The sequence below is a fragment of the Pituophis catenifer genome, unplaced genomic scaffold (assembly GCF_029215685.1).
Source record: "Pituophis catenifer annectens isolate HBS135680 unplaced genomic scaffold, rPitCat1.0.hap2 SCAF_1, whole genome shotgun sequence".
Taxonomy (NCBI): Eukaryota; Metazoa; Chordata; class Lepidosauria; order Squamata; family Colubridae; genus Pituophis; species Pituophis catenifer.
In genome coordinates, this window is record NW_027256881.1 from 135,869,165 (window position 1) to 135,882,292 (window position 13,128).

Below are 13,128 nucleotides of genomic sequence, written 5' to 3' on the forward strand. Positions count from 1 at the left end.
CAACATGCAGTGCCAATAAGGAAGTCAGCAGAAAAAGTCACCCGTCACAGTCACATGACCACCACCACTTAACAATGAATTTTCCTATCCCAGTGGTGGTTGTAAATCGAGGACCACCTGTAAATGATACCTCAGGTAATTATCAGACTGTCCCAGGTATTATCATATGTGATTTTTAAAAAAACAAGTTATTATTAGTAAAATAATGTAATCATAATTAAAATACATCAACTTTGTCTGCTCCTTGTGGTTGTTTCTCATCTTTTATTGGGATAGAGGCTGAAGATGAATGAATGCTATGTTAGGAGATCAGAGTTGGGACTGAAGGCTGGACAGCAATAGCAATAGTACTTAGACATATATTCCACTTCATAGTGCTTTTACAGCCCACTCTAAGCAGTTTGCAAAGTCAGCATATTGCCCCCAACAATCTGGCTCCTCGTTTTACCCACCTCGGAAGGATGGAAGGTGAGATTTGAACTGCCAAATTGCAGTCAGCCGGCAGTCAGCAGAAGTAGTCTGCAATACTGCACTCTAACCACTGCGCCAGCGTGGCTCAATAGAAGCAATATGGAATTGCTTGACTGATATTTAAGAACAGGAGGAATGTAGTAGAGACAGGAGGGAAGGTGGAAGAAAATAGATCACTGGGATCAAAGCTAGTGACAAAGGCCTTAATTCTGTATCCTCAATATGTGTGGGAACTGCATCTTCCCAGACGATTCTAGTGCATGAATTCTAGAAAAGTTAAAATACTTTATCTTTCCTCTCCTTGCTGGTTTATTATTATTATTATTATTTTTGCTTATTTTTTTAAAATCAAAATTTAAACTGATTTTCAGATGGCGGAGGAGGGCTCTCCAGTTTACCTCATGCTACTTTGGTAGGACCAGCATCTTCTCCAATAGTGGCTTCTGGGGAACCAGTTTCGGTTCCTGAAAATTTGCTTAAAATATATAAAGCAAAACCAGTCATATTTAAAGGTAAAACAATTATATGAAAAGACCAACATCTTTAATGCAAGTATATCTGGTTATTTAAAAAACAACAACAACCTTGTAACACATTTATGCCTCTTTATATTGTGCACTTGGGATCCACTTTGTTATGTTTTGCTTCAACAGGGCATGGGAACTTCCCTTACCTTTGTGGGAACCTTAATGATGTCATAGTGAGCCCTCTTTTGTATACATGTTATAAGAATGCACAGTCTCTGTCTAGGTCTTATGAACAATATGGAGCCTCCACTGTACAGCCAATTTCAGAGGAAATGCAGCTCTTGTTAACAGTGTACTACCTTGTTCAGCTTGGTGAGTTTATTCAATCAACATCCTATTTCAGATGTTCTTAGAATTGTCCGTTCAAATTGTTATTGAAAAGGTGATTTCATAAACTGGAATAGAAACCTTTTTTAAAAAATTATTTGAGTTGGGTGCACATATAATGAGCAGCCTCCCTGTGCATGTACACTGATTGAATGCCTTTGTCACATTCCGGTGTCCCGTGTATGAAAAGCCAGCAACACAAGTTGATATTGGATTTTTTATCTGGAAACGCGGACCCGGCACGAAGCGACCATCCAAAAGGAATCAAAGTTTGTGCTACTGTGGTTAGTTCACCCACCCCTTATATGTGCTCCACTCCCTTGTGTGTCCACCCCACCTCTCCCACCAACTGCTTGCTGCTAATACAGCCACCACAGTCACCCATCCCAGCCCATCCCGCTTGGTTTCCTGCTTCCTCCCACGCTCTGACGATCAGCTGTTTCCACAAGCTGAAAATCAGCTGTTTTGCAAGTAGCTAGTTACAGTCAAGGCCCTGCTGGGCAGGCAGTAGCCCCGTGGATGCTGGAGCGATCAGCCAGGTAAGTCCAGGCCCCTCTAGCCATGTGGCAGCCCCGTGGATGCAGGAGTGAGATGATGCAGGCCGTAGGCGTGTGTCTCAGGCGGCGGCTTCTCCCTGCCAAGATGCCATGGCGGCATGGCCGTTGATGCCCATGTTCGTGCGTCCACTCCTCCCTCACCCAAATGGTGGCCCTGGGCCGTCTGGTGGTCTGGGGCTGACACCCTTATCATTTCCTTTGATTTCCTGTCTTCTGCATGCATAATATTTTGCTTTAAAGTGTTGTGAAAATATGTAATTTATGGACTGTAATCTCATATTTTAAAAATTTAGTGGGGTTTCCTTACTTAAGGAAAAAAACATTCTGGGAAAATGTGACCATGGAGATTCTCAATCATCCAGGTCATTGTTGTCCCATAGGTGTTTTTTTTTTCCAAAAGGCAACTGGACTTTCTCGGTTTTTTTCCTTTGAAAACATTTAACTTCTCGTCCAATATGGCTCTTCAGTCTGGGAAAATGTAGGAAAAAGTAATTTAATCAGTTTGAAGGACCATTTACACAGTTCAAATGTCAGTAGAGAACAAATTTGCACACAAATGTGCTTCATTTATTGTGTATTATATAATAAATATCATTTCATGGTAAGACTAAAATAATCTTTTTATAACAATAGTGTCTAATGTGAGACTTGAAATACCTGCTCCTATAACTTCTGGAGATAAACAAGAAGTGTTTTCTCCAATGGTAAATGTTCAAATTAAAAATGCAGTAATGCATTTATATTGAACACAAATTTATTTTTTATGACACTAGCCTTTTGCATGAGCAGTTTCTCCTTTTTTATTTTGCAATATTTGTGTCTTTAATTTGACTTTTTTGGATGTAATTTTAAGACTGTCAGTGTTTTGACCATATATAAAAACTACAACAATCTGCTGTTTGGAATGAGTTTAATGTAACCGGAGGAGAAGTGAGTATCATAGCTTGGATAGCAGATGAATCTCTCCTATTCATCATCATTTTTCGCTTTCTGATTTTTCCCTAGCTTCAGACCAGGTACCTTTGATTGAGGATTTGGAACAGATCTTCATGCGTTCATGGCGGGAGATGTACCTCTCTGAAATCCGTCAGTATCAGCAGGCCATTCCCCAAGCTTTTCCTCACATTCTTGGCCCCATTGCCCCAGTCACATCAGCTCAGCTCCCCTGGCTAGCAGGCTTGGCAGCCAGCTCATGCAACGACAGCGTCCACATCATTGAGTGCAGCTATTCGTTGGCTGAAGGGCTTTCAGAAATGTTCAAGATGCTCCTTGAAGGAAAGCTGGCAAAGACCAATTATGTGGTGATCATCTGTGCTTGTAGAAACAGAACCATAGACTCTTGCATTGTGGTTACAGGTGAGCAAGTGTGAAACATGCAAGTGTTGTTGTTTTTTTTCTCCCTTCTGAGACCAGTGAAATGCTTACTTTGTCCTATTTCCTACTTGGCAATGAATAAGGCACACACGCTGAGTTTGTCGATTGAAAGGTCAGCAGTTCAGCAGCCCTAGTGCCACATAACGGGGTGAGCTCTCATTACGTATCCCAGCTTCTGCCAACCTAGCAGTTCGAAAGCACGTAAAAAATGCAAGTAGAAAAACAGGGACCACCTTTGGTGGGAAGGTAACAGCGTTCCGTGCACCTTTGGCGTTTAGTCATGCCGGCCACATGACCACGGAGACGTCTTCGGACAGCGCTGGCTCTTTGGCTTTGAAACGGAGATGAGCACCGCCCCCTAGAGTCAGGAGCGACTAGCACATATGTGCGAGGGGAACCTTTACCTTTACTTTATCATCCCTTCTTTTTTTTTACTTTACATATAACTTCTTCAATCAGAGAACTTCAGCTACATTTCCATCAAGCTATGCAGAGCAACCTGCTTCAAGTGCACTCTGTCTTCTTGCCTTGAATTTCAATGTTTGTCCTCTGTCTCGATAAAAATAGCTATGACCTTTGAACAGTAGCTGTGGAGGGATTCCATCCTTATTACATTGGTTATGGAGACACAGGCCGATCTATACACAATATCAATTTTTTTCTATTTTAGATAAACGCAATCCTGCAAGAATATCCTGTTTATCTCTTACAATTGCCCCACCTTCTCCTATAGCTGCATCTGGAGGCTCTTGCTACTTTCCACAAATGATGTTGTGCAGCGTTGTGGTTCAAGCTGTGTCTCTTATCATTAGATGCATATGCAGTGTCACAATATACACAGAAAATGGACAGGGCTTGCATCAGAGTTCTCCCTAGCTTAGCTTATCCCCCCCACCCCTTTTTATGAGAGGGTATTGGTGCTCTCTCATAAAAAGGTCTTGGAAGCATTAGCAGACAATTGGTTCTCCTAAGATTCGTATCGGAAGAGCTACAGAATGTAAATTTTCATCATGGACAGCCAACGACTGGCTTTTTATTGAAAGAGCCATATTAAGTCTCTTAGTGGTATTTCTTTTCTGGATAATTTGTCATGTTGTGAAATCTCATTAAGATACATGCTAACAAATGGGACATATTATTTGATGGCTTTTTCATAACATGAATTATTGACTGCATATTCACTTCGTAAGATTAGCATGGCCAGAAGGTCATGCTACATACATACCTGAACATTGGAGTTCTTCCAAGGCGGAAATTTATCATGTCATCTTCTGGCTGCATTGATAATATTTTATGAGATTCTAGTCAATATTATTTATGATCCTTCTTTGTTTTTCTCTGTAACCTCTTCTGTTTTTCTTCTTCTTCTTCTTCTTTCTTTCTTGGGTAAAATCTCTTAAAAAAAGGAAGATGCACCTTTACATCCAGGCTTTTGGGTTTTTAGATGATTTACTGCTTGGTGATTTGAATATGTTTGGCTTTCATAACATTATTTATAGTATTTTATAGATTTTTTAAAAATATGATTTTTCCAAAGAACGCTGTAAATACAATAAATATGTAAATGAGTCATTCTTGCCAGATGCTGCATGCTAATATTGCTCCATCTAGTTGCATTTATTTATTTATTAAATAGATATGCTACCCATCTCACCGTCAAGTGACTCTGGGTGGCTTAAAACCTCATGAAAAGGTTCAAACTTTAAAACATTAAATATTAAATACAGAAATTAAATAAGTTAAAACCAGAATATTCTGGGGTGGAAGTAGGATCTTGTTTTTAATTATGTGGTTAGGTAATTATTATATAATTAGGGCAAAAGCAAGTTATTTAAACCAGTGGTGAAATCCATTTTTTTTTAGTTCTGTGATGGGCATGGTGAGGCTTGGTGGGCATGGCTTGGTGGGTGTGGCAGGGGAAGGATACTGCAAAATCTCCATTCCCACCCCAGTCCAGGGGAAGGATATTGCAAAATCTCCATTCCCACCCCACTCTGGGGCCAGCCAGAGGTGGTATTTGCTGATTCTCCGAACTACTCAAAATTTCTGCAACTGATTCTCCAGAACCTGTCAGAACCTGCTGGATTTCACCCCTGATTTAAACTTAACAATAAATTGTTAAGGACTAAATAAATGGCATTTTTTTTATATTCACCAAACAAATTAGATCCTAGGCTCATTTTTAGAAGCATAAAAATTGGTTCAGGAACGGAGCAAACTGAGTAACACCATGAAGTAAAATATTTTTGTAAATGTACTGTTCCAAAATTAAACTGCAGATCTAAAGATTCTTTTTTGCTTTGAATATTCTTGGGCCTTGACTAGCATAAATACTGCTGAGTCAAAAGTTATTGAGAAAAAGAGCTAGATTATTATCTGCAATATAATCTGCCTTTCTTTCTTGGAACTTTCATATTTCTGGTTTCTATTCCAATATCAACCATATCCAATCTATCTATCATCTGCATTTTTTCAAATTTCATTAGTTTTTTTATTCCCCAAACTAGTATCCCTCCACTGCTTTTGATGACAATTTTGATTCTTACATATGATAATATGGAGCTTATTCTCAGATCTAGAGCAGGTGTGAAATCCAACAGGTTCTGACAGGTTCTGGAGAACCGGTAGCGGAAATTTTGAGCAGTTCGGAGAACCGGTAGCGGAAATTTTGAGTAGTTCAGAGAACCGGCAAATACCACTTCTGGCTGTCCCCAGAGTGGGGTGGGAATGGGGATTTTGCAATATCCTTCCCATGCCATGCCCACCAAGCCACGCCCACAGAACCGGTAGTAAAAAAAATTTGGATTTCACCACTGATCTGGAGGTTTTCTGATTGCAGAAGGATATTTCACGCTCTTGGATCTGAGAAAAATAATCCTGACTTTGATTTAATGGAATTGTGATTCAGAGATTTCTCTTCATCTTTTAGGGAAATATCAAGCAAGAATACTCTCTGAAAGCATGCTCACTCCAGCAGAATATCAGAAAGAAGTTAGCTATGAGCTAGTTACTGGGAAAGGAGAAGTTCTTGGAGCATTTTTCAGTTCTCTCTGCCCAGGTAGGCCATAGGATCTTTACAGTGTGTTTGGAGGTGGGTTTTTTTTTTTCATGGTAAAAAGCAAGTGTGTTAAGAAAGAACAAAAGTAGATCTGGGGCACTAATTGGCTGGCATTTTTTCACATTTCCCATTAGCTGGTTGCAGGGGACACTGACCAAGACAAAGTATAGCACTGGATTGTGGCACATACAAATTTAAACTTGCCAAGAATTGCAAGTTTAAGGCCAGTGGTGGGAAATGGCCTATGCAGATTCATATTCAGTTCTTTGGTGGGGGTTCCCCCCCACAGTTCACATTAATATTCTGCTTACTGTCAGATAATATTATTTATTTGCCAACTGATAGGCAGGTGATAGTAAAATCTGAAAGCACTTTATTTTTAATTGCCATTTACAGGGCATTAGATTAAATGCCAAATAGCCCTTTATATTAAATGCCAAGTTGTCTGTCAGATGAAATGTCTGTCTTAAATGGATGTATTTTCTTTTAAAATTCCTCCTTCCTTCCTTCCTTCCTTCCTTCCTTCCTTCCTTCCTTCCTTCCTTCCCTCCCTCCCTCCCTCCCTCCCTCCCTTCCTACAATTGTTAGAACCAATTTGAAAGCATAAAATTAAAAATAAAATGATTTTCTTCATGCAACATCCTAAGATAAATACTGGTATCTGAATTTCAAATATTATACCCAGAAGCACCATTTTGTAATTGTAAACTATAGCATCTTTCTTCCTCAAGAGTTGGAATATTCCTGAATATCCCACAGCTTTAATGCAACTTTACTATTCCCAAAGCTCTATTACGGATCCTCATAGCTTTAACACAAAAGAATAAGATCATTTTTATTTTGTTAGATGGTGACCTCGATGTTTTGTTGGATAAATATTATCAAGAAAATAGAACCCACATATCATCATCTCTTTCTGCTTCTGCAAATAAACCGGCAACCCTGGATGTAACAGGAGCAGCTGTGTGTACAAGTATGTGTGGTGTGTATGTGACAAACAGAGATATCTTTTTCATATATTTGTATCCTTTCTGCTCTTTTTCCCAAGAGTCTTGTCATTGAATGTTCTCCTCACAATTTTTGGAATCTAAGTAAATAAAGAATTACGTTTTTTTTCTCACCATCTTTCTGCTTTTTTCTCACTAGGTTATAACCTTGAGAGGCATCAGATCCGCCCTTTCCAGCTCACTGTGGCCCAGAAATTGCTCTCTCATGTTTGCTCCATTGCAGATTCCAGCACCCAAAACCTTGACCTGGGCTCCTTTGAGAAAATTGATTTCCTGATATGTGTGCCTCCTTCAGAAGTGACATATCAGCAAACCCTCTTCCACCTCTGGCATTCAGGTGCTGATTGGTGTCAATAGATAGAAAAGAACCGCAACGCAAATTCATTTCAGTTAGCTGACACCCAGTATCTTTCTTTAGGTGTTTTATTGGAGCTTGGCTTGGAGAAGGAACATCTGACAAAAGAGCGGGTGGAACAATATGTTGTAAAGCTTGATGCTGATGCCCAGTTAAAGTTTAAAGCTTTCTTGCAGAACTCTTTGCAGAATCCGCACACTCTGTTTGTACTCATCCATGACCACGCTCACCGGGACCTTGTAAGGTAAGAAAACTTGCACTTCTTAGTGAACGACAGTGCTGTTGTGGCTGAGCGGTAGAGAACTGCTATGCTATGCAAGCTTCTTAAATATATCAATAAACACCCCTTCTGCACTGTTTGTATTAGCTCAACTAGAAGCAGCTGGGTAGAAGCATATGGGTAAATAATATTTAAAAAAATAAGGAGGTAGCCAAGCCTTCCTACCTGCATAATGGCCTTAAGAGAGGCAGCAAGTTTAAGAATCAATTGCTAGAGAATAGAGCTATTATCTCTTGTACAATTTGGTAGCTTTTTGGATGCAGTTGGCATTCGACTACAGGTAATCCTCAACTCATATTCATTTGGTGATCGTTTAAAGTTACAAAGGCCCTGAAAAAAGTGACTTACAATCAGTCCTCGCCAGTGACGGGTTTCAAATTTTTTTACTCCTGGTTCTGTGGGTGTGGCTTGCTGGGCGTGGCATGACATGGCTTGCTGGGCGTGGCTTGCTGGGCATGGCAGGGGAAGGATATGGCAAAATTTCCATTCCGTCCCCACTCCAGGGGAAGGTTACTGCAAAATCCCCATTTCCTCCTGATCAGCTGGGACTCGGGAGGCACAGAATAGATGGGGGTGGGGCCAGTCAGAGGTGGTATTTACCGGTTCTCTGAACTACTCAAAATTTCCGCTACCGGTTCTCCAGAACTGGTCAGAACCTGCTGAAACTCACCTCTGGTCCTTGCACTTACAACCATCATTGCATTCCCACGGTCACTTGATCAAAATTCAGCACTTGGCAATCTGTATGTATTTTCGACAGTTGCAGTATCCTGGGATCATGTGATCACTATTTACAATCTCATAAATAGATATATCTCATATATAAATATCTCATACATATCATATTTAAATGTGTAAATAACAGATGGACATGCATCTATCACTGTTCATACAGTGTTTATATTTACTTTGTACTTAACACATAGAATGTCAACCCTTGACTGCACACATTCTCTCTTTTACAGTGCAGTTCATAGCCTGTACCCTCACTCAGATCCAGCTGTGGGACTCGTGGACAGACTGCTGAATTGTAGAGAGGTGAAGGAAGCTCCCAACATCATCACTCTTCATGTGACTTCCTTTCCTTATGCATTGCAGACCCAATACACCCGCATTAGCCCTTATAATGAAATTCACTGGCCTTCGCTATACAACAATGTAAGAAAATAACTTTTAGGATCAACATAAGCTTCTTTTTTTTTACATTTAGTATGTATGACATGACAATGATCGCATGACAGTTTAACAAAACATATTTTCTTCTTGGTTCATCCATTAGATTCTCCTATCCGATTTTGCTTACTTGTTTGCATGCGGGGTACGCAATACGGCTGTGCTAGAATAAATCTGCTCAAAGTGGGTGGATGTGAGCAAACCCCAACTGTTGAGGCAAAAGGTTCTGCTTCAAAAAAATTTCCAAGTTGTCACTACACATTGCACATGTATGCAAGCTTCCATTTGCCAGTAGTCACAGTGACAAGGTTGTCTATGCATACATATCCATATGCAAACCATTCGGGAAAGCTCTTGAAGGGACCACATTGAGCCTTCCAGAGGCTGTGGCTGCTTTAAGACCTTGAGAAGGCATTCTTTATTTGTAACAACATGATTTGCCAATTTCTGTTTCATATACTTGTGCAGAAACCTAACAAACAACCATATTTTCAGGCAAAAGTCCACACCTTACCATTCCGTTGTTTATTGGTGCCTTTATTTCAGGAGAAGTGAAATGGATGGGGTAAAAACATAGTCTATGCATGATTTGATAAAATTCAATTAATTTATTTCATTGAACACCAGTAATACAGCACTACTAATACATACTAATGCAATTTTCCATTTATTACGTTAACATTTACAATTCAGTTGCAACTTTGGGAAAACCTAAAGAAGATGAGCCCCACATGGTTTCAGGGTACATGGAAGCGGTACACATTTACTTGAGAGATCCTTTGATCTCGATTCTTTTTCTCTTGACTTTTCTTCCTACCAAAGAAGTAAATAGTGAAGGTCAAACTTAAAAAGTTTTTGAAAGCTATCTATGAATACTAGATTGTGCAAAGTCTTCCGAAGAGATACTTTGCACCAGATGGGAAAAGTGGAAAGCAGAGTTGTTGTAGAGTCTGTATATATGCAGACAGTGGTGGGATCCTTGGTTTAACAATGTGTTCGGTGATGGCGCGCTTCGCTGCGTGTGTATGCGCAGTTCAACAAAAAAATCACCTTCCGTGTTAGTGCTAGGGAATTAAAACAGCTGAGACACGGCAATCCCTCTGCCGCGCTAATCAGCTCCTAACATAAAAGCAAGTAAAGCATGAGGGCGGGTGGGCAGGCCCAGCTGACCATCAGAGCGAACCGGTTCGCTTCCAGCTGATCGTCAAAGCTACTGGTTCGCCCAAACTGGTCTGAACCGGTAGAATCCCACCTGTGTATGCAGAGATGGCAATTTTGAAGCAGCTGGGTGAGCTTAGAAAAAGAGGTGGGTGCTTTAACTGTGAAAAGAGCTACTCTATGCACCTTCCTGTGATTTTCAAAAAACCTCTTTCAAGAGACTGTACAGCCCTAATGACCTCCATCTGTTGACAGGAAGAACAAAGTGTCCCCATTTGAACTGGGGGTGGGGGCGACACTTGTGTTTCTGCATGCACAAATTCATTTGTGTTCATGTGGTCATTTGTTTCTAAAGCTATTGAACAATTAACTGAATACTTGAATAGTTATGATAGTAATGATCATAAATGACTCAATACTGTAATCCATCTCATTTATTTTAGGGCATGGACTTATATCATGAAAACAAGAAGTACTATGGATTGCATGAATTCATTGAGTCCACCCTTTCTGGACACAGTCTTCCATTGCTTCGTTATGACAGCTCTTTTGAAGCAATGGTCATGGCTTTGGGGAAAAGGTAGAGTGAATGCAGTTGAATAATGTTTAGCATTAAGCAGAATTTGGAACTGCAGTGTTCCTGTAAACTGAAGGTTGGGTTTTTATTATTGGCTTTTTTTTAAAAAAAAAAAAAGAATAATATTCTTTTAGACTTACATATTTCCATATACCTGAAGCCCTCCTCAAATACACAAAAACTGTTATTTTCTCTCTGGATCATGATGATAACTGCAGAAAAATTCCATCCTCCATTGGAGTCAGATCTTTGTTTCCCACGGAAGTTGACAGAATTCAGCAACATCCATAGATGGTGGGAGAAGTAATTTGACTTTTGAGGAAGGAGTGGTACCTGAAGATTTTGTGTGTGTTTTTTAAAAAAGAAATCTATGTAAAGAAAGATTTCCATAATTTGGCTAAAAACATAGATGAACCCTGAATTATATGTTTTGTAGTGTGTGTGTGTGTGTGTGTGTTGATATACATTTGAAATGGCATTCTGTAAACACAGAATGCCATTTCAAATGCCTGTTATTCCTGGCCATTCTGAGCAATTTTGAATATCTGTATATATTGACAATTCTCATTCTCTCCCTCTCCCTCTCTCTCTCTCTCTCTCTCTCACACACACACACACACTAATCAATCATGTTTCACATGTTTTACTGTATTTTTTGTTGGACTTAAGAGAGCCAGTTTGCTGTAGTATTAAGGACCTGAGGAGACCTAGTTCTCTCTTAGCCAGCTGGGTGACTGGTATAGTCATTTGTTTCTCTAGACTGGGAATTGAAAAATATCTTGGAAGAAGGCATTGGCAAACCCAGGATTTAGGTATCTAAAGTATCCTCGTAAGATCATCTTGCTTTTTGTGTCCTTTCAGGTTTCCTCGGCTGCATAGTGCAGTGATAAGGACATTTGTTCTTGTCCAGCACTACTCCGCAGCCATGATGGCAGTCTGCGGCTTATCTCAGATGAAAAATTACACCACTGTTGAAACTTTAGAGATCACGCAGAACCTCATCAACTCTTCCCAGCAGTGTCCCAGTGGACATGGGCTGATGGTAGTCTTAAGGATCCCTTGCATGCCGTTGGCTACGGTGGCTTATGAACGCCTCAACCACGTGAGGGAAAGGCTTGCTTTGGAAGGGCGTTTTGAAATCATCCTGGGGAATCCCAACTCCGGAATCAATGTAGGGAAGCACTTTGTGGAACAACTCAAGGTACTTTGTGATGAAATCTTGGCTGCTGTAGCCTGGGTGGATGACATCTGGTTAATGCAGTCTGTAGGAACAAAGAATATTTACAGGATCCAATCTGGGTCTGTCAAATGGGGCAAAACCAGTGGTGAAATCCAAAAATTTTCCCTACCAATTCTGTGGGTGTGGCTTGGTAGGCGTGGCTTGGTAGGGGTGTCATGTAACTGGGTGGGTGTGGCCAACTTTTCTTTTTTATTTTTTAAAGATTTTTTTACTACCTATTCGACTGAACTGGTAGTAAAAAAATGCTTTAAAAAAGGAAGAAAAAAGTTCCAACTATCACGCGACACAGCTGATTGTCACACCTGATCAACGGAACCTATTTTTTTTTATTTTTTTAAAGCATTTTTTACTACCGGTCTGGGAGAACCAGCCCGAACTGGTAGCATTTCACCCCTGGGCAAAACTCACTTGACAAATTTCTCACTTAGCAACATAAATTTAGGGCTCAGTGGTGGTCATAAGTTGAGGACTACCTGTATGTTTGTGGCCTTGTTATAGATGTACGTGTGTGTGTGTGTACACAATCACTGTGTAAAGTATGCTAACATTTATTTATTTACTTATTTACTTACTTATATCCTACCTTTTTTATTTTTATACTTATACCTAACTCAAGGCAGCAAACATAACTTCTCCTCCTCCTATTTTCTCCACAACAATAACAGTATGAGATAGGTTGGGCTGAGAGGGAGTGACTGGCCCAACACTTAACTTCCCCCCCTCCTTGATTGGCTGGATATATTCTAATTAATTGCCTTAAATATGACTGACAGAACTGGCAGAAAATTGAAGATGCTGATTGGAAACCCCAGACATATTTGGAACTGGAGGGTCTACCTTGCATTTTGATTTTCAGTGGAATGGATCCTCAAGGAGAATCCCTGCCAAGGTAATGAGTGTTATTAAAAACAACCCCCACCCCAAAAAAACAACCCAACCATAAAATAAAGCCTAGAAGCTTGTATTGACAATCTTTTCTTATTTGTGCAATAGTAATATGAAAATTACTGCATCTTACAGTCCC

The 13,128-nt window shown here is 40.0% G+C and overlaps 1 protein-coding gene across 1 annotated transcript in view; it reads left to right on the forward strand.

Annotated features, from left to right (window-relative positions):
• Positions 1 to 13,128, forward strand: part of GREB1 (growth regulating estrogen receptor binding 1) — a 63,268-nt gene that overhangs the window by 30,387 nt on the left and 19,753 nt on the right. Inside the window, exons 8-18 of the mRNA XM_070955520.1 lie at positions 843 to 983; positions 1,125 to 1,310; positions 2,888 to 3,238; positions 6,186 to 6,314; positions 7,162 to 7,296; positions 7,461 to 7,658; positions 7,740 to 7,920; positions 8,922 to 9,114; positions 10,731 to 10,867; positions 11,726 to 12,065; positions 12,878 to 12,993. Of these exons, the coding sequence (XP_070811621.1) occupies positions 843 to 983; positions 1,125 to 1,310; positions 2,888 to 3,238; positions 6,186 to 6,314; positions 7,162 to 7,296; positions 7,461 to 7,658; positions 7,740 to 7,920; positions 8,922 to 9,114; positions 10,731 to 10,867; positions 11,726 to 12,065; positions 12,878 to 12,993 (2,107 nt within the window). The remainder of the gene's footprint in view (positions 1 to 842; positions 984 to 1,124; positions 1,311 to 2,887; positions 3,239 to 6,185; positions 6,315 to 7,161; positions 7,297 to 7,460; positions 7,659 to 7,739; positions 7,921 to 8,921; positions 9,115 to 10,730; positions 10,868 to 11,725; positions 12,066 to 12,877; positions 12,994 to 13,128) is intronic.